Here is a 19,458-nt window from a genome sequence, read left to right as displayed (position 1 = left end):
CCTTAATTTAAGCCCAGCCTATTCCTTGAAACCCATTTTCATAAAATTATTTTTCTATTTTAAATATTTAACTTAATTACTATTAAATCCACTTTAAATTGTTTCCACATTTTTTAAAGCACTTTCTTGCATTACAGATCAGTTTTAGATATTTGGCATAATGTGATATTTTGTTTTTTATTATTATTATTTTGTTTCTCCTGCAGAATCTGCAGGGCCTGACAGGCACCCCTCTGGTGGCAGGCAGTCCTGTCCGTCATGACAACAGTGTGCAGGGGAACCCTGTGGAGGTCCAGACCTTCCAGCCTCCGTGGAAAACCCTCAGCGACTTCRCCCTGCAGACCGACCTGGACCAGCCTGCCTTCCAGCAACTGGTAGGCTATTTATCATATTTTTWAAAAAAATGTACCAGTTTTATGAGTATTTTGTAAGATGAGAAAAAAGGTTGTTTTTGAGTTGCATCAAAAAGGAAGAACTGACTAAAGCTGGCTGTATTTTTATACTCTTTTATATAGTTTTTAAGCTGATGCACATTAATAGTAATATTTTGATTAGATGTGATACATTATTTGGAAAAACAAAAAAATATAAAGTTTGATCCATTTGCAYATCTTAAAACAAACAACTCACCCAAACTAAAGTATATAAATGAAAGAAARGGCAACTCTTGGCTGATTAGAGGCAGGCTAGACCTCCTCCAATTGGAAGGTCGTGCGTTTGATCCCCTACAGCGTGCTGAAGTGTCCCTGGGCAAGAAACAGCATTTCCTCATTGAGATACTTATGAGTGCACTGTATGAGTGTGTGTTTGTGAAACTCAAAATGCTTTACTGAGACTGGAGAGATTAAAAAAAAAGTGTTTTAAGGAGCTTTTACTATTAATCATATCTTAAATTATTCCACAGTCTGGGCTATTAAAATGGGTTGTTTGCAGACAATAGAAAAGAGAGAAAATTTTGTTTAAAACACCATAAATAAATTCAGGTGAACTTGAAGTCAAGCGTAAAAAGCTTTTTTTTTCTTTTGTAAGCTTGATTGAATTTATCTTATATTTGATCTTTTATGTTTCGATCAAACTTTTTTTTTTTTTTTGGGGTGGGGGGTTAACGTTAACATTTGGAGTTCCCACACTCAGTGACTTACAGGCACATTTGCATATCTAAAAATAAAACATTTTTAAATATGGGATCAAACCAACTAAAGGCTACTATTATATCCGCATTCTGGGCTATAAAAAGAGGGCTGCATTAATGAAAAAGGAAAAGAAACAGGGAAAAATATGCTTAAAATACTACTAAATACACATARCAATGGCCTTTAATTATTCTGGTTATTTATTTTAAATTAATGTGCAAAAATCWGATTTTTAGCAGCTTGATTTTATTTTGTCTTTAATCTGATTAATGATGAGACTGACGTTTTGATTAACATTTTAGAATAAAAAATCAGAAATGCTGAACTTATTAAAAAACAGGATAAAATTTTTATATATCTACATTATATATAATTTGTGTTGAGATTAAATTTGTGTTGTTTAAATCCCATTTGTTTCCTTTTCAGGTGTCTTTCTCAGAGTCGGGCTCCCTGGGAAACTCCTCGGGCAGCGATGTGACCTCCCTGTCGTCTCAGTTACCGGACACGCCGAACAGCATGGTACAGAGTCCTGTGGACACGTGAGGAGCCAGCGGGGTCAGCTGGAGGCCCATGCACCTTCCCAGGACTTCTCACCCCCACCTATCATCATCGTCCGCACCAAGAGACATTCACTGACATAAAAAGGATGGATAATGCTGCAGGACACATTCAGGTCCAGACTGGAGGATTTTAGTGTGTCTGATGTGGGGGTGGCAGCTTTTGACTGTATCTAACAGTCCTGGATGCACACGGACTCCTTGCTGCCAACACCTGACCCTGGACATGTTGGGAATATGGGACGAGACTCGCGCACATGGGGGCCTGCATGTGCAGAAGGTCAAAGGTCGCCGTGTTTGTAAGGAAACTCCAACCTGTGTAGACGTGCATGACCGACTCCTGTAAGTTATTGGATCAGAGGGGGGAGATGCGCTCTGCTGCAGTTTTCTCCAGAACATAAGTTATTATTGACATTATTTMTTACAAGGGCAGACATAGCTGAACTTATCAATAAAAAACAATTGCTTGTTGCATGCATCCATTTGTTCCATGAACCTTCTAGACCATTTTTTTTAATTGCTTTTTGAAGTAAATGTTGACGGGTTCAGCAGTTCCAGCTTTTCTAAAAGGCAAATTAAATAATAATTACGAAAAGTTTCAGTGTTTGGCTTCGACGGACCATTCTGGCAGCTTTAATCTGCTTATATATTTGGCTTTACTCAATTTCTGAGCCAAGTGGATCAGTGACTGATGGCTGACAAGATATTATTAAGCATTTGCCCTCTGTGTCAGGGGTCACCGCATCAGGCACAATAGGTTGCTGCCAGTTTAATCTGCCTGCCTTTTCTTTTTTTGAGGTTTTGGATATTTACACTGGCTCTTATTTCTGTCATTGCTTGCAGCCCGATCCGATGCAAACCTTGCTCGTTGAGGTGATAAAAAGAAAAATTTAGATAATTGTCGTAGTGTTCTACACATGAAGCCCTACAGCTGAAAAGTACAAGTCTAGACAGACTGCAGGCCGTGGCGGCCTCTTATCTCCATCTGGCATCACCTGTAAAGGATCCACTGAGTGGACTCTGAACAAAACGCACAGAGACGCAAGGGCTGAGGGGGAACTCTCGGGCCTGCAGACGCATCCCGGCGTGCCTCGAGTTTATTTTCATTCCAGCAGGAATCCTGAACGACAAATAGCCTCTGGACAAGAGAGCGTGCAGGTCAAGCWGGGACCGACACACTACACCTCAACAATTTGTTGGGGAGGTTCGGATTTTATTCRGTGAAGAAAACGGAGCCTTGTTGGATCTGTCCGAAATATTTTAAGGAATGGCAAAGATTTAAGGGCAGCAATACGGTTTAAAGAAAATACACCCATGTTGAATATAAGACATGCTTGTAGAAAGCTTAGACTGTGTGCTAAATGTGAAATATTTTAGTAACGTATGATCGGACTTGACAGAAACATCAACGCTGCCTCAAAAGTGTAACTTAACAAGTTCCAGTGCTAAAAATGAAAAAAATTAAATAAAATAAAAAAAGTTTTCTCCTAAAAAACTCAAAATTCAGAATAAATGCAAAATAATTCAGAAACGTTTTTATTTATGTTAAATTGTCAATCTGGAGAAAAAAAATCGTACATGAATATAAAGTCACTTTCCAGCTTTTTAAGTCACCGAAGAAAATTAAACAGTGTTCCTCGTGTGTAGAAAAAAAATAACAAAAAACAAAAACACATAACCATAAGTACTTTATTTACCATTATAAAGGTGAACAACTCAATAAATTATAAACGCTCTTAACATGGCGATGAAACAAAAAGAAATGACAGAAATCGTAAACAAAACGTGCGACAGAAYGTGTAACTGGCATTCTGATAGAAGAACTCTAGTCTTAAACATTCAAATACCTCACCCCCCAACAAATATAATAATAACAATAAATTAACACAAATGATGTTTAAGAAAAACAGTTTGGCAAATCAGAAAATACTGTATAAGTAAATATTTTAAATTTTTTTACCAACAGATTAACAAGAACAATCTGAACAGCTTACTTGGCTAGTTGTGTTTAATGAACGAACATAAAAAAATGTGCAAATTATTTTTATGGTCAGTATAATCTTCATGAAATCCAAACAGATACAACATTTAATAAGGCTTAACATGTCTGATGAACTTAAGTTATTTTTGAATTAGACCAAGAAAAACTAACTGAACGCTTCCACATCCTCCTAGTGTTTTTTTTTTTTGAAATGTCGAAGCTGTGCTTTTTAAATTGGGGACAATGTGCGAGTCCATCACTCCTCCTGCTTCTTGAGGAAAAACTGCAGAGCTGAATCCCACTGATCTCGTGGAAAGCGGACAGACAACACGCAGTAATCCACCATCCACTGGACAACTGTGCAGACAGAAACAGATTGAGTTTCACCAAAACAAAAAACTGAGACAAATTTATTTTATTCGTAAAAAAAATAGCATCCTTTAACAACCTTTATAGATTAAACAAATGAAACATGATCAACTCACCCRTTGTATTAATTTTCCCGTTAGAATCCTTTTCATTTTCAGCACAGTCCTAAAACAGAAGACATGCTTAATGATACGTCGCTGCATTCTCTTTAATTATATAAACACGCCCCCAGCACTGAGTCAAACTACATTAACCACCATGTAAAGCTGCTGTGACAGTTCCATCTCACCGTGATTTACTCAGCAAACACGACCGTCCAGGATTAACTCGCTCCACTTGGAGGAATGCTCCTGAGCTTAACACGGTTGAGGGCAGCGGGGCAAGACGCCATGCATTATTGGTTTGTTTGAAAGAAACGACAATAGCTCGTCTCCTTCTGAATGGGAGTTAATCRGTGTTTAAACAGCGGCGGCAGCGGCCTGGTGAGGGAGGGCTTGTTGTCAGAGGAAGATGAAGGAGATGAGTTGTTTACCAGGAGTTCAACCAGTGGCAGGTAAATCCACCGTGAAGGAATCCATTTGTCTGTGGTAAAAGCTCGCCTGTTTCAGATTCACCGGAGGCTCAAGATGAGCGGCTCGTCAATTAGCTAATGCAGGGCTAATACGATTGTCTCTAGTGTGGAGAATAACGCAGATTTTCTCTGGAAGTAAAAACTCCAGAGGATGAGGTTACAATTTTACAGGGAATTTATTCACTCAGATAAACTGGTTACAACTAAGACAATTTTACAGATAGACCTAAAGTTTGGTGTGGTGGTACAGCAGAAATGGACCCTCAGCACATCTTGAAGGCTAACAAGACGTTTCACTTATCTTCTTTATAGAAACATAAATATGTGTCTGTTAGCAAAATATCTCACGCACCACAAGACAGATTTGAATGAAACGTTCAGGAAATAATTAGCTGTACTTCTACGACTGATTACCTTTTGAAGCACAACTAATTCAAGATGGCCGCCACAGCCAACATCACTTGCAAAGCACAAAAATGGCAATAATTCAGTCAATTTTTTTTTACACATTGAACTAAAATTTGGTATGGAAGTAGCTGAGAGCTCCTCGCTGTGCAATATCGTTGCCTATTTTGTCTGTTAGCAAAATATTTCCTGAACCATTGGATGGATTTTATTGAAACACTCAAAAAGTAATTATTGGATGTAAATTTACAACTGATTAACTTTTGTGGACGATCCAAATTAAGACTAGTACGGCCAGTCAACAAGGAAATGAATATAAGTCAGCCAATTTTAGATACTGAGTTAAAAATTTTTGATGCGGTAGTAAAAAAGTCATTTACAACACAAAGTTTGACCAAAGCGGCGTCACTGCTGTAGTTTCTGATCAGCTGATTTTAGTTTAAAACATAAAAGGCTGCAGACAACGTTTCCTCTCAGGCCTTTAATTTACCTGAATGAACGTGGCGAGCAGCACGCAGCTCATCTCCTGCTGCAGGATGACCTTGTTCTGGGAGTTGTTGTAGCAGGCCGAGATCAGGCTGGGGAACAGCACTCTGATGAGGCGCGGGTGGCTGAAGTACTGGAAGGGCAGCTGACACAGCTTCTGTAAGACGCTGGGCTGGCGGCCAGACTGCACGATCACCTGGAACACACAGCGAGCGAGCGAGCCGGGGCTCAGTCAGTCCCTAAATCCAGTCATTGGCACTGGTTGTAAATCACCACCGTGTGCCCCTCCCACATGTAAAGCTGCCACTAAAACAACACACAAACAGCCGTTAGGAGGAGACCTGGAGGGGAGAAGACTCCCTCTTCACAATTGCATACTGAAAACACAATGATGGGATGTTTTGTTGCAAAATGTCAACAGTGGGACTGTAACAGGAGGAAAATGAGAACTTGTGTTGTCATTAGAGGCTCAAACTTCACTTTCAAATTTTGTGTTGAACTCTTTAAAAACAATGTCAGGGGAGGAGTGAAGCTCAGGTTAAGAGGGCATTCACAGTGCAAAAACCTCAACTGGAATTAGAGACGCTTTTATATCCCTTAATCACACAACACATGCAGGTGACTGGAATTAAATCCAAAAATCACCCTCAGAGTCATTTATTTAAAGAAGGGGGAAAAAAGGTGGTTCGATCTTCGCTCGAGACGCCCATCAGAGACCATCCCAGAGGCAGAAGGTCAACATGCTGAATCCAGGCTGCGCGGCTTTACAGGTACAGACTGCAGGACTGCAGGCTCGACATCAATGGAAACCAGAAGTCTGTGGTTAAGTTTCCAAAGTCACAGTGACATAAATTCACAAGATTTACAAGATTCCCCCCCCTCCCCCACCCCGCAAAATACGCACTAATACTCTTCCACTGGCCGCCCCTTTGATAATGCACTCCAAGTTTGAGCGGCAGAGTAAACAAAACGATAAGTCATCGCTTTTTATCAGTTTGAAGTGAAGCTTCTCAGAGCTGACCTCTTTCTGTGTGTGTGTTCAAAAAGGACACGAAACGGTTTCGTTTCCGATCATCAATTTGTTCCAAAAATAAAATAAATAATAATAAAAAAATAGGATCCGCACAGACAGGTCAGTCTCAACTTAAAACGCTTTATAAATATTTGAAAATCTCAAGTACAATTATTTCTTTTCTCCACTGGAAATGTTTAATGTGTAGATAAAAATCAGTAAATTAGATTGTAAGACGAATATTAAAAAAACATGCTCTTTTTGTGTTTCTAGTCTTTTCTTTTCTAAAGGAATTTAGGACTCGAGGAAATATATTTACTGAAGATAATGCGTTTAGAGCTACTTTCTTTCAGGGTTTTTTAATACTACTTTTTTGTCACTAAAACTAACATCATCATATTTGATCTCAATTAAGATGTTGCACAAAGAAAAAAATGGGAGCAAGCACCAACAATCAAAGAAAACTAATAAAATATAGTAGAATAMGCAGAAAAATAAGCAGAAGAAGAAGAATCTTTTCGTTCTTGCGTTTTAATCCTGAGTATTCACGTATCATAATTTAACACCACAGCAAGTAGTGGATGTTTGAGCTGGAGCTCTTAGGTGATCCGTCCCACAAATCACCCGGCAATCTCATAATCCTCCACCAGGCATCTTCATTCCATCTTCAGCTGCTTAAACAAATTGTCCGCCCTCAAGTGCCTTATGAAGAAAGACATAAAACAAAGGGAGTCTGGAGGTAGAAGCAAACCCACCGTCTTCCTAATTTACAAACTTCTACCAGGTGGAGAGGCAACCTCCGAGTCTGAAAACACTAAACCGACATTCAGCTGAAGTATCTCCGGCTCAAAGCTCAGCGTCATAAAACTCACATCCAGCATCTGGTCCACGTTTAAAACAGAACCCTGAGAAAACCCCGAGTGTCTTGGCTGCTCTGTTCTTTCTTACGCTCGGAGACGTGGCTTCTTCCAAACAGCTTTACGGTTACATAACTTCCTCGCCATTTCCAATGACAACAAAGAGTGTGTAAAATTAACGTTCCGAAACAAATAAATTCCTGGGAAAAACGGGTAGGAAGCACAAACCGTCATTAAAGTAGACCAACCAGCAAGCTGTAAAAACTAAGTATCTGTCATTCCTTGATGCACAGAAAAGCTGCAATTATACATCTGAAAGGCTGCAGAAGTTATTGTGTCAAGATATTTGTTATTTTGTCGACAACACAAACACTTCTGGAGGAACAAGAGCTGAAGTCTGGTCGTTTATCTGACACTCGAATCCACAAAATAAACCAGATCCAGCAGAACGCCTTTACTGATAAGACAGGCAGAACAGCAGAGTTTAAAAAAACTGTTTATTGCTTTTTTTTACAACTTCTATGGCTTCTTGAGCTTTGCACAGGATGCTGCGTAAACTGCCCTCGGACAATGTTAGAGGCAGACATTGACAAAGACACTCCAACTTGATGTTTAAGGTGACTTGTCGGCTGGTTTCAAAGCTCTGAAGACCCCGTTGTTTACACAATAAAACTTAATAACTCATTTATCTCTGTGAGCTGATGCTGTCATTCCCTCTCAGATCCTGCTGATAATTCTGCTCTGAAACTAAACGGACGGCGTGGCACGCAAATGGAAAATTAAAACCGTCCACAGCTTCACTTAAAGCGAGTCAGACCTGCGTTCACCCTTGAAGCGGAGCGTAAATCACGCACCACGCTAACAATCAGACGTTCTCCTGCCAGTTAGTAGAGCATGCTTGTACGCCGGCGTTCCTCTGCCGGTGTTTACTCTGCTGGGTGATGCACTGAGTGTTTTCCCCGCTGCTGGCTCCCAGTGGTCTGCACGAGCTGCACTTACCCCCGCAGGCAGTGAGGGCTTGGTTGTCTTGGCAGTAATGGACTGCTGAAGGAAGACTTTCAACATCAGGTTAACGGGAATTATAGACCTAAAGCCCGACTTGGGCCTGCAGGGTTGAGGAAACGCCCTCAAAGAGAATGGGAAGAAAAGGACTGACCCCACAGATAAGGCTGAGCCCTGGAGAGGTGTGTGTTGGATGTTCTGTCATGAGACAAGTCAAAGCTCACGGGATGGCTGCCGGTGTAAAGAAAACCGTCTATGAAATACAAACACAAAGGGGTCTCGGAAGGCATCGCAAGGCAACCAATAAGGCTACATTAAAACGTCGGTAAACACTCTGAAATTAGACCTGATGTGTGTGTGTTCTGGAGAGAATAGCTTTTGTGAAGTTCAGTCTGCTTGTGTAGGAGCGGCAGCTTTTCAAAGTAAAACAACAAAACAAAAACTGTTTTCATAAGATTTCCACACTCTGAAATTGTTTTTGTTCTCCCAAGGAAAAAAAAAGTACACGTGAATCAAGTGGGTTAACATGTCACCGTTTTACAATTACCATCAGCGAAAAGATCCAACTCATCATCGCTGTGGATGAATCATGAATGAATCACTGTTGTTAAAGACGCAAAGATTACCGGTACGTCTCTCCTCAGAGAGAGAGAAAAAAAGGAAGTATAGATACATGTCAGTGACATCAATTTAATTATCTCTGTTTGTCAGAAGGTCTCCACAGACATACTCAAATAACAAAGAAACATATGGCTACATGGCTCAGTTGCCCCCATAAGCAGAGACGCTCATATAAAAACACAAAAGCCTGCATATGTCACTCTACTGATGTTTTTGTGTGTGTATGTGTGTGTCTGTGTGTATGCGGCGACTTGAATAATTCATGCCTCTCCAAAGCAGAGGGAATACATCACTACATATAGGGGCTGCCTCTAAGTTCTGCTTTTTATGAGCAGCTCTATTTCTAAAGCGTGTATATAAACAAAAGCCGGTGTGTCGACAGTGAATCAGCAGTCTCTGCGACTGCAAAGGGCCTCGGGTCGGGGCCGCTTTTTTGTCCTGCCAGTGCTTACATTAGCTCGAGAAAAGCTCAAGCTGCTCTAAATATTCCGCTTGAAGCCATCCATCTTGGTGCAGAACCGAATGGACGCGGTCCAGGAACTGGACCACTGGCAAGGATCAACTGTGCGAAGTTGTGGTGGATCCTGTTTCTTGACAATCTACACCCAAAAATACCTTGTTTCTTTAAAGCAGGTTTAGAGGAGTTCTTGATCGTTAATGAAAAGATTTAAGAATTTTGCAACATTCAAATGTAATTTTTTAAGGTCGAGCGTCTCACAAATAATAGTTTATCAAATGCTACATTGAACTGGCCTTTGTTGAAATATTACGGTACTAGTACAGTGAAGCCCCACAAAGTTACGTTTCTCAGTTTGTGGACTCGGTCTTTCGTGGAATTTTTCATGGAAGTAGTTTGCAGTAATGATCGTATTACCACAAAAACTAGAAATAGTACTTTAAATAAAAGTCTTTTTTCTTCTCATGCTTTTTCAAGCTAAATTATTAGAGAAAAACATAATTTATTAATTTTGCTATATAAACATCAACTTATTCTGTTTAATAAATTAAAAAAAAAAAATACAGCACAGTATGTGACATGCTTTGTGCCCATGCTCTGTCCGGAGCGCAGCATTTCCACCTTGTAACCGTACCGTGTGGTGTGTAGCTGCTAACTGCTTAGCTCTTGTGTTTTTGTTTGGTTCTTACAGCATTACGATCCAAATGTGCTGTAAGACTTTTCTGGACTGCATCCAGTATTGGTGTTTTGTCACGATACGCGGGTACGCTAAGAACGTAACCCCGCAAAAATTGGGGTTTAACTGTAATAGGCTAATTAGATCTACAATAAGCAACAAATTCTCATCCTGCACGTTAGGATAATTCGTTGAGAGGAAGCTGTAAGATGCCACATGTCAAAAAGGCACATGAGAATCAGTAATAAGGCTAAACGTTGTGTTGGGGTTCTGTAGACATAAAATGTGATATCAGAGACTGAAGCTGTGACTGCTGCTCGTGCGGCTCAGCCTAATCAAAGCCCAGCCAACTGTAGCACGACTAATCAAGGGCCTCGATAGACGGGCCTTTCATGACAGCCAGCAACGCAGCAGCCAGCTCTGCTCCATCACATCCTGCTCACTTCCACAGAGCCTCCTAAGTAGTTGTAACACTGGGGCAAGCCGACTTGCCCAGCTTTTCCAGACGGGGGACAAAGGCTCACTCTGTTGGGACAAAAGGCGACACACAGACCAATGGCGGGAAGGTGCCAAGGCATGAATCTTTAAACAGGTGCTTTTTGTTACAATTACAAAACTACACCCTTTTTCTGACAAATAATATATGAGAAGAACAATGGTAACATGATATCATCAAGCTATTCTTCCTAAATAGACAACTTTACACAGGTCCAAGTGTTTTAATGCGACATGTCCCTGAAAAAAAAAATTGCAATTTATAAAATCTGAAAACAGATTTGACATGCCTTCAAACTAAAATATGTTTTGCTTTATTTATTTTTTACAATATTGTTATATTCCATCTTACAAACAATAATTAGAAAATACTTGGTTTACACTTTTTTCCACTCTCTGTTCCTCTCTCTCTGGGCAGAGCATGGGCACAGGGTATTTGCTACATACTGTACTGTATTGGATTTTTCTTTTAATGGAACTGAATTTACGTTAATATTTATGTTATAAAATTAGTAAATCAAATTGTACCTAACAATTTAGCTTGAAGACGTAAGAAAAAAAAAATTCCCTTACTGTACTGTATTTCCAGGTTCCACAACATAACGGGTATTACCGTAAATTTCTAGTGGTTAAGTCCCATGATTGAATCTGCCAGAGACTGCGTTTCAAACTGTGAAATCCAACTTTGTGGGGCTTCACTGTACACAGACTTCTATATTTTTACTTTTATTTTGGGTGTCTTTTGTTCTTTACCTGGTTGTCAGGATGGTTCACAGTAAAGTAGCCCACGCAGATGATGACTTCGTGCAGCAGGTCATCAGATGAATGCTGGGTACAGTACCACAGCAGGGAGCTGACGATGTGCCGGAAAGCCAGAGAAAGGCCTTCGGCTCCTAGAACAGACTGAACACCAGACAAACCATGTCAACGTGAAGCCACGGTACTCTAAACATGAATTGTGTACAACTGCAAAGTTCTCAACAAGCTCACGATGTGAAGCAATAAAAAGGTTTTACGTTTTTTTTGCTAGTAGAAACATACACGGTTTAAGTGTATAAGCAAATCAAACAGGGTCCAACCATAAAACAACCCAACCCTCCTTACAAGTTGAGATACTAGGTGGAACTTGTGGACAGTATTTATTAAACATGCCAGTGTGACGAAGCGCCATAAGATCATCGTATTTTGCTCGGGAAGTTTGGGTATGTCATCATTTTAACATTTATAAACAACACCTGAGGAAATAAATGCTGGTTTTGGGCCTTAAAAATATTTCATTGTTTTATTGAATTTGTTTTATTTAAATGCTATTTAAACTGTTTTTATTATCATTTGATTTTAATAAATCATGGGAATGTCGTCCTTTTTGTCCCGAAAGCACCGTCTATAAAACCTATTAAATAATATCGCTTGGACTTTTATAAAATTCTCATCCAAACGGATTTTTGCGAGCAGCAGACGAGCAAGTTAAAGGTCTGAATTTTGATCTGCCAACTTATTATGAATGTGTATAAGCCGTTGCAGTGAAGTAATGTGAAACACAAGGTGATTACGACTCAAAGCCAGAAAAAAAAGGGCAACATAATTTAAAATGTTCATAAAATTCCGACAGAGAAACGCTTTCATTTCCAGCTGTTTTGAGTTGCCTGAACGTGGCGGGTCAGTGACAGGAAGCTGCTTCAAAGTAATTACCCCAAGGCATTAAAATAATTAACGGCATTCTGGCTCGCTTCTGTGGCTCTCAGTCTGTGCGGTGACTTAGCACAGTGAAGCTGTCGCCCCGTCCTCCACAGGGTGGATAATGTATTGCTCCGCATACAGTGATAATCACTTGTGTTCCATCCTAACGTCAGACCTACTGAGCTCTACTCAACCTCACAAAATGACCTAAGGTCAAAGGTCACCTGTGTTTATGTCCACAGGTCAGTTTAGTTCTTAAAAGAACAACTCCTTTTAAAATGCCTCTTTACAAAGTAACGAGCATTAATCTGATCACAAACATTGCTTTATTAAGAACAAAGAGCTTTTTATACATTTGCTGGAAACTTTAGGTAACCTCATGTTTAAAAAGGTTGCCACACACATGCCAAGTAAAATAAAAACTTAGYCAAAAAATCTGTTCAAACAAACGTCGCATTTATAGGAAGTGAAAACCATTTTTTTAAATTTATGAATTAAAAGCTATTTTTTTCTTTTACCTGGAAGGCAGATAGGTCAAGGAGAGCAAAACTGTTGAGGAAGCGGATGCCCTGCAGAGCCACCTGGATGACCTCGGGGCTGTAGGGCTCCTGACTCTGAGATGCGGACTCTGGTGAGAAACTGTGCAGCAGGATACAGTACAGAGTGTGCACCACTCCCACCAGGTCTGTGGACTGCAGGAGGGCCGTGAGTCCTGTTGGATCCTGACGTTTGTTGTCAAATATGCTGGGAGCACTAAAGGAGAAGAGAGAAGAAATGGACTGTATGTTTAAAAAAACAAACAAACAAAAAAAAACTGGGGAAGATCCTTTGCCATAACTAAATACGTGATTACATTTATCCAAAGAAAAATATTTTAAACATGTTGTTAAGATCAGAGATACCAGTCTTTGGTACTGGTAACCTAAAAAATTTGATTCATTTTTAGTACCAAACTAAAGTTTAAAGACGGCGTTCTTTTACGTGTAAAGCTAGCACTTCTTACTGCTCTAACGAGGACAAACACCAAGAGCAGTATAAAGGTTACTGCTCTTCCTTTAACGCTTCAGGATCGCAGATGAAGCTTCTTTTCTCCCCCCATCAATATCACATTTATTTAAATGCATCCATAATATCGACAAGTGAGAGAAAAAAAAAAAAAAAAAAAAAAAAAAATGATGAAGCAGCAAGTCTCACCAGAACGAGCTTCAGCCAACTTACAGGAATCGCTCCTGAAGATTTGCTGCTGTAGTGTCTCACTGGCAGATTTTTATGCTTTTCTACTAAAGCTCCGACTTCACAAACAATCCTAAGATAACGCTGTGAAGATTTGTGCTCTTACATGCCATCTCTCTGGAACATGTCGAGAACATTTTGGGATTGCTCTGTATGTGTGAAATGGACTACAATAGAGAACGAGGCTTTGAGCTCATACTGATGTGTTTGCAAACTTCTAGTCTAATTTATGAAGCTAATTTTAATGTCGACTAAACAACAGAAATTTGTCATCCTCTCTTACTCTAGTAAATAAAAAGATGCTATGACATAAAGCTCATTACGATAATTYCATTAACAGATTCTACTGAGCAATTTTGACAAGGTGCTATGAGCTAAAGCACACTGATTTTAATTCAGGGTGATCGGACTCAAAAATTAAATATTTATGGCAATAAGCTGTTATTTTCTTGGATATTCCTGAAGTATAAATGAGCACACTGGTACAGTTTATCACAAGTAAAACTACCTTAATTGCACTAATGTAATAATGCTTTCTCAGGCTCACTCCAGTGACACCCTCCCCCCACACACACACACCACACAGCCACTACAAGCAGACAATTTAAGACTACCGCAGCAGCTTCTTCTATGATTTGCAGCTCTGTACAACGCAGGGTGTGAGACCTTGACATGAAACTTACAGTGCATGCTGATACTTGATGTTAGCCAACAGGCTTTGTGCGAAATATGCTGCAAGGCAAGAACACAGCCTCTAAATGCTATTATAATCCCCTGACACAGCAACTGGCATGGTCCAAATATTCTTCTGGCCTACTAAGTGATTTTATAGGCTCAGAGAAATGAGAGAACGGGGTATAGAGGACGCTGCATYGACTGCAACCTCTTCAAAAGGAGGTTTTCTTACCAACTGTCCTTAACGAACACCGTTTAACGGATCATTGTTTATTCACTTTATAGCATGTAAAACAAAGCAGTAGCCTTAAAGTGCCTGTGACATGCTTATCCATGAAATACAAAAAGTCAAAGAACATATATTTATATTTAAGAAACTTGGCATAATACACATGATTTGAAAGGTTATGTCACATAATTGGCATTTTTTCTTTTAACCTTGGCTCAGCTAAAGTGAAACAGGAAGTGACATCAAAGGGGAACTCTTTGAGAAAGAAAACTCCTTGGTTTTTGTTTATTGAAACAATATTATTTGAAATATGACTCGTCTCTTTATGATAGTGATTAAAATAATATAAAGGAACAGATTATTTTCTACAGTCTGTTCTTACCATTTTAGCAACACTCTGTTTACATTCAGACATTCCCCTTTGAATCACTTCCTGTTACTTCACCTGCAAATATCTCAACAACTGCTCATCTCAGCAGTGTGAAATCTTCTTTAAAATATGCTATCAGTGTTATTTTTCCAAAAATGCGTTCATATTTATTACAAAAAATTGATGTCACAGGCACTTCAAAAAGTAAACAGATTCGATGTTATTAAAATACCTAACCGATCATTTCAATTTGTTTTTAAACTGTGTGGCATTAAAAAAATCCTAGCTCTGATGCTAAACTACTATTCCTTTGAAGTCGAGACTTGTGCTGATGTCCCTTGGTGTGACTGTGTGCTTTGCCTCTGTCAGCGGCGCCACTGAACCTCTGTGTATGGAGGTCACTGTGGCACATGTGGGTGGGCTCCGCCCCCCTTCATGCTGCAGGCTAAGGTTTATGGTGAGTGACAGAGCACTGGGTCAAGTAGATGCCTATCTCTAGCTGTAGTAACGACGGGCTTTAGCCAGACTGGAGTAAATGAGCGGCTGGCTGATTGCGGTGGAGCCACACTCTTTGTTTGAGTAACCGTGAGCTTGTCTTTATGGATCCTACTGACAGTAAAGTGACAATGGTTACTCGGTGTCTATCATTACTAGAACAGAGACATGAGCTCGTGTGTGTGTGTGTGTTTGTTCGAGGAAGATCAAGAGATCACAGAGATGTTTAAGGTGCGTAATAAGAGGCAAACTCACCGTCCAGTTATGACAAAGCACAGTTTGCACATGCTGTGCAGCAGAGCTGAGGCTTGCTGAAGAAACGCAGACATCTTAGGGTGCTCGTCGACAGGGCCTTGGACTGACAAGAAGCACCCATACAGCTTGTCAATCAAACCCATGTTCACCACATAGCTAGAATAAACAGATAAGAGGGAAAAAAAAACATAACACGGTTTAATACATGGCCTCTTAAAACACACTTTCTTTGTAAAAAGGTCCTTTCACCCAAGCAAACAAAGGCCTGTACTGTGCGTTCTCCCACAGTAAGTGTAAGCCAATCTCTCACCTAAGCCCTCCACCTTCTGCTATTACTGTGATATCTTCAATTTGTCTCTGCCAATGACAGGACTCATGATCATGTTCCCTGTACTCTTTCAGCCACAAATCACCCCTAATAGTGTCATTAGAAGGCTGTTGTGGCCCCTGTGCCAGCCCAGCTGCGGGCCCTTGACAGTCTGCTGACCTGGGGCTAGTCTTTTAGAAACTTSTGGTATGCAGGGACCTTCAAGCGGCGACAGCTTATGAAAATCTCGACAGCCCTGCAGATGCCAATCAAGGCTTCAGAATCGCTGTTGTGGTTGCCCTGTCAGTGTCCCTCGTCTTGTTGCTGCTTCGACTTGTCACTTGTTCTGCGTCTCCTTTTGTCTTAGWGCTGTCACTCACTGAAATCCTCTCAAAACAGGTGATTATGAATGTTAACRGCCAGCACCACAGGTCACCTGGCATCGCTGAACCAAATTCCGCAGCTTAGAGTTGAACCACTTCTGTCGCTTTACGCAAGTTAAAAAAAAAAAAAGAGATAATTCCACAAACTCTTCGCTTTGTCTGGTGGCCGATCCCAGTTGAAAAATTTCACAATGATAAAACTTGTCACTAGTGTTTCAAAGTAAAAAGAGAAATCACAGTGAGTAGGAAGGAAATGTATAACTTGGCATTTTAGAGGAGGTTCACAAAAGCTAAACATGTTTTTATCCTTTGTTCTTCCTCACATATACATTCAAAGACAGTTGATGTAAATCTTGAGTTGAGATTATCAGACTGACGACATTATTTTCTCAGACTCCCCACCCCATCCGCCCCCTTATTTTCGGGTTACAACTGGGTCAGTGGATGAGATTGGTGGGCCTGTGCAGCTGCTCTGTCCAAATGAATCATGGTTTTGTGGGAGGGACGGTGGAAAGACTGCACTGGGCCCACAAGGTTTCAGCGCTGCTGGGCCTGCCTTTCCTCATGGTCCACATTTCTCCTTCACAGCCACGACTCCTACAGTCCAGACCAACAGAGCCGGTCTAAATGCCAGGTTCAAGGGGATCTTTCAAAGCTTTGGAAGTGCTCTTTGTTTATGTGACTTTGTAAGCCCCCCTCACAGAAACCGATATTACTTAAAATGTGTTTCTGGATGTGCAGAAAACCAACATGCTGGACGGGCGCCAGAGCACACCTCATTCTCACACTACTCCCATTTTAACAAGACACCGCTTGGACCGTTTCCAGGTGATCTGACATTTTGTTAGCCTATTCCTTACATGTGGCATGCTCTTGAGGAAATCGGATGTTGACTTATTCGCAACTCAGTAGAGAGGAGCAGAGGAGAAAKGTACTTAAAGAGGTAAAAAGGTTGTGAGGTGAGAAAAGGGAGGTGCCATGTAGGAGGATGTGAAACACAGAGGTACACACGCACAACTTGAAAAAAAAGGAAAATACCTGATTAGATCTTGTGCACGAGTGGTAAAGGACTCCGCTGCAGAGCTTTTGACCTTGGCATCGGAGGAGGGGATCCATGGGTTTTCAGTCTGCCCCGGCTCAGACCTGTGCAGCGGAGTGTCCAAGATGGTAGCGATGGTCTGAAGCAGGCCTGTCGTCAAACCGTCAAAAACTTGTTTGTTTACGCTGCGACCAAAAATGGACTTGTCTTCATCTGGGACATACAGCTGAAAAATACGAAGAAGATTTCTGAATTGAAAACCATGTCTGAGCTGCATTGGCAGGTTTACTGTACTTTGATTATAACCTGATGCTAAGAGGCTTCAGTAGAGATATTACATAAGTAAAAATAACAAAACTTAAAGAAAAGTAACCTGTCTTGTGTTTGTGGCTTTAAACACTTCTTTAAGTACAAGCTTGAAAAATGTATTAATTAGGATAAACTCTAATTTTAAACAACCTGTGCGTTTGTAAAAAAAATGCTTTTATATTGTTCTTAAACAAGTTTATTATTTACCATATTAAATGAGACATATGCTTCTAAATTTTTCTTTTCACATTTCAATCATTTAATTGGGGTCTACATAAATGGAACTGCAATGCTTTGATCTGAATTCCTCMGTATTGTAACTCCACAAGCCCCTCTTTCACCCCTTTTCAGAGGTGTGTCTCAGATCAACTSATTTTGAGGCTGTCTTTTTAAATYCAAATGAGGCACTTCACAACCCGCCTCACAACCTTATCTGGCAGTTCTGTCACAAATAATTTGATGTAATAATTCGGAAAAYATCAGAACATAAAGAAAACTGAAAAGGTAGAAATTAAACATGACCMAAACAGGATATAAAGATATCTTTGCAGCACAGAGAGAGACTAAATTAACCTTTTCTGCACTCCTGGAGACTCCAAATACACAACAAAATGCATTTAATGGCTGAAAAAGTGGATTTTGYACRTCTCTTTTAAAGGCATTAGTAGTTAACACTATAATAACTAAAGGTAAAGTGGCTGTTTAAGTCTTGTTCTTAGGCGCACAAAGATGATACAAACAAATCAAGATTTAATAGAAAACATTGCTGCCTAAAATGTGGGAGACCAATTAGTTTTTCAGAGAGATCAAACACAAATGTAGGTCTAAGTTTGAAATGCGGAGCCTCTGCTTTGTGTGAAAGTTTGCAAAGATAAAACATTCCCCGTTTGGTCCAACAGTCGGGGTGACTGCTGACAGCATAGGTAAATCCACCGACATTCTCCACAAATCTAATTAAATGAGGGGCATGCTCATATGGCAGTGCAACCCCCACGRCTGCACTCTATTGCTCACACATGCCAAAACGCAGACGTGCTCACAGATACTTTGTGTGCGTCTAAAAGTGCAAGAGCAGAGAGCCTTCATTAAAGATGAAGTTTGTCGACTTCATCACAACGCGCAGTAAATGAGCATGAGAAACTGAACACGAGAAGAGTTGGTTCATCTCCTGCGTTGCTGTTGGAGATGTCCGTCAGCAGAGCAGCTGCTGGGATATGTTTTATATAAACTGGAGTGTACAGGCGAACCTCTCCCTCTGTGCCCTAAGGAAACATGACTGCTTTGGATTGGAACTCAACTGAAGAAGGAAGCCCCAGTGGAGTTCATGCATGCACCACAGCCCTGTGGCCTGCGCCTTGTCCTGTCTGCGTTGTGAGTGTAGGCGGCCCCAGCGAGCCGCCACTGTTGGATGTTTGGAGTGAGCTGGTGTTTACAGTCATCCTAACAGAGCGCTGAAGGATATGGGCTGACATGTCGCCGCAATGCAGCCCGCTAGCCTGCCTGTGCTCTCACATTCCCGCTGTCAGGAAGCTGGGAAACCATTTAGGACTTGATAGTCTCCATCTTTAAATAATATAAAAAAATCACCAATACCAGAAAAATGTAACAAGTTTTTTAGTGACTTTATCATTTAAAAAAGGTTTTTGATTTTTAAAGTAGAACTTCTTACAATTTGTGAATATTATATTCTGATACAGAGCTTTATTTCAATTTCAATAAAGAGAGGCAAAATAAAAAGCTGTTCTGTCATTTGACAAATCAAAATTTATGTCTTTTTGGAAACTGTGTTGTCTTCAAAACCCTAAAGCAAATGAACCTGATAATATTGCTGTTCAACAGTGCATATTAAAAAAAAAATCAT

The 19,458-nt window shown here is 40.3% G+C and overlaps 2 protein-coding genes across 6 annotated transcripts in view; one reads left to right on the top strand and one right to left on the bottom strand.

Annotated features, from left to right (window-relative positions):
* Window positions 1-206: 206 nt before the first annotated feature.
* Window positions 207-2,168, top strand: isl2a (ISL LIM homeobox 2a; the record flags this gene model as incomplete). The annotated part of the gene is given in 2 exon segments (XM_014003579.1): window positions 207-374; window positions 1,560-2,168. Coding segments are annotated over 2 exon segments (285 nt in total), but the record flags the coding sequence as incomplete, so codon positions are not given.
* A 1,042-nt stretch (window positions 2,169-3,210) lies between these two features.
* scaper (S-phase cyclin A-associated protein in the ER) overlaps window positions 3,211-19,458 on the bottom strand; it is a 65,031-nt gene continuing 48,783 nt past the window's right edge. For all 5 annotated transcript variants that reach the window (XM_014003574.1, XM_014003576.1, XM_014003578.1 and 2 more), the window contains 7 exons: window positions 17,288-17,514; window positions 15,560-15,715; window positions 12,821-13,055; window positions 11,376-11,525; window positions 5,507-5,698; window positions 4,157-4,205; window positions 3,211-4,028 (listed from right to left, as the gene is read on the bottom strand). In XM_014003574.1, the coding sequence (XP_013859028.1) occupies window positions 3,928-4,028; window positions 4,157-4,205; window positions 5,507-5,698; window positions 11,376-11,525; window positions 12,821-13,055; window positions 15,560-15,715; window positions 17,288-17,514 (1,110 nt within the window). In that variant the 3' untranslated portion in view covers window positions 3,211-3,927. The remainder of the gene's footprint in view (window positions 4,029-4,156; window positions 4,206-5,506; window positions 5,699-11,375; window positions 11,526-12,820; window positions 13,056-15,559; window positions 15,716-17,287; window positions 17,515-19,458) is intronic.

The sequence above is a fragment of the Austrofundulus limnaeus genome, unplaced genomic scaffold (genome assembly GCF_001266775.1).
Source record: "Austrofundulus limnaeus strain Quisiro unplaced genomic scaffold, Austrofundulus_limnaeus-1.0 Scaffold19, whole genome shotgun sequence".
Lineage (NCBI taxonomy): Eukaryota > Metazoa > Chordata > Actinopteri > Cyprinodontiformes > Rivulidae > Austrofundulus > Austrofundulus limnaeus.
The sequence above is the reverse complement of the archived record's forward strand: the minus strand, read 5'-3'. Positions and strand labels throughout refer to the sequence as shown.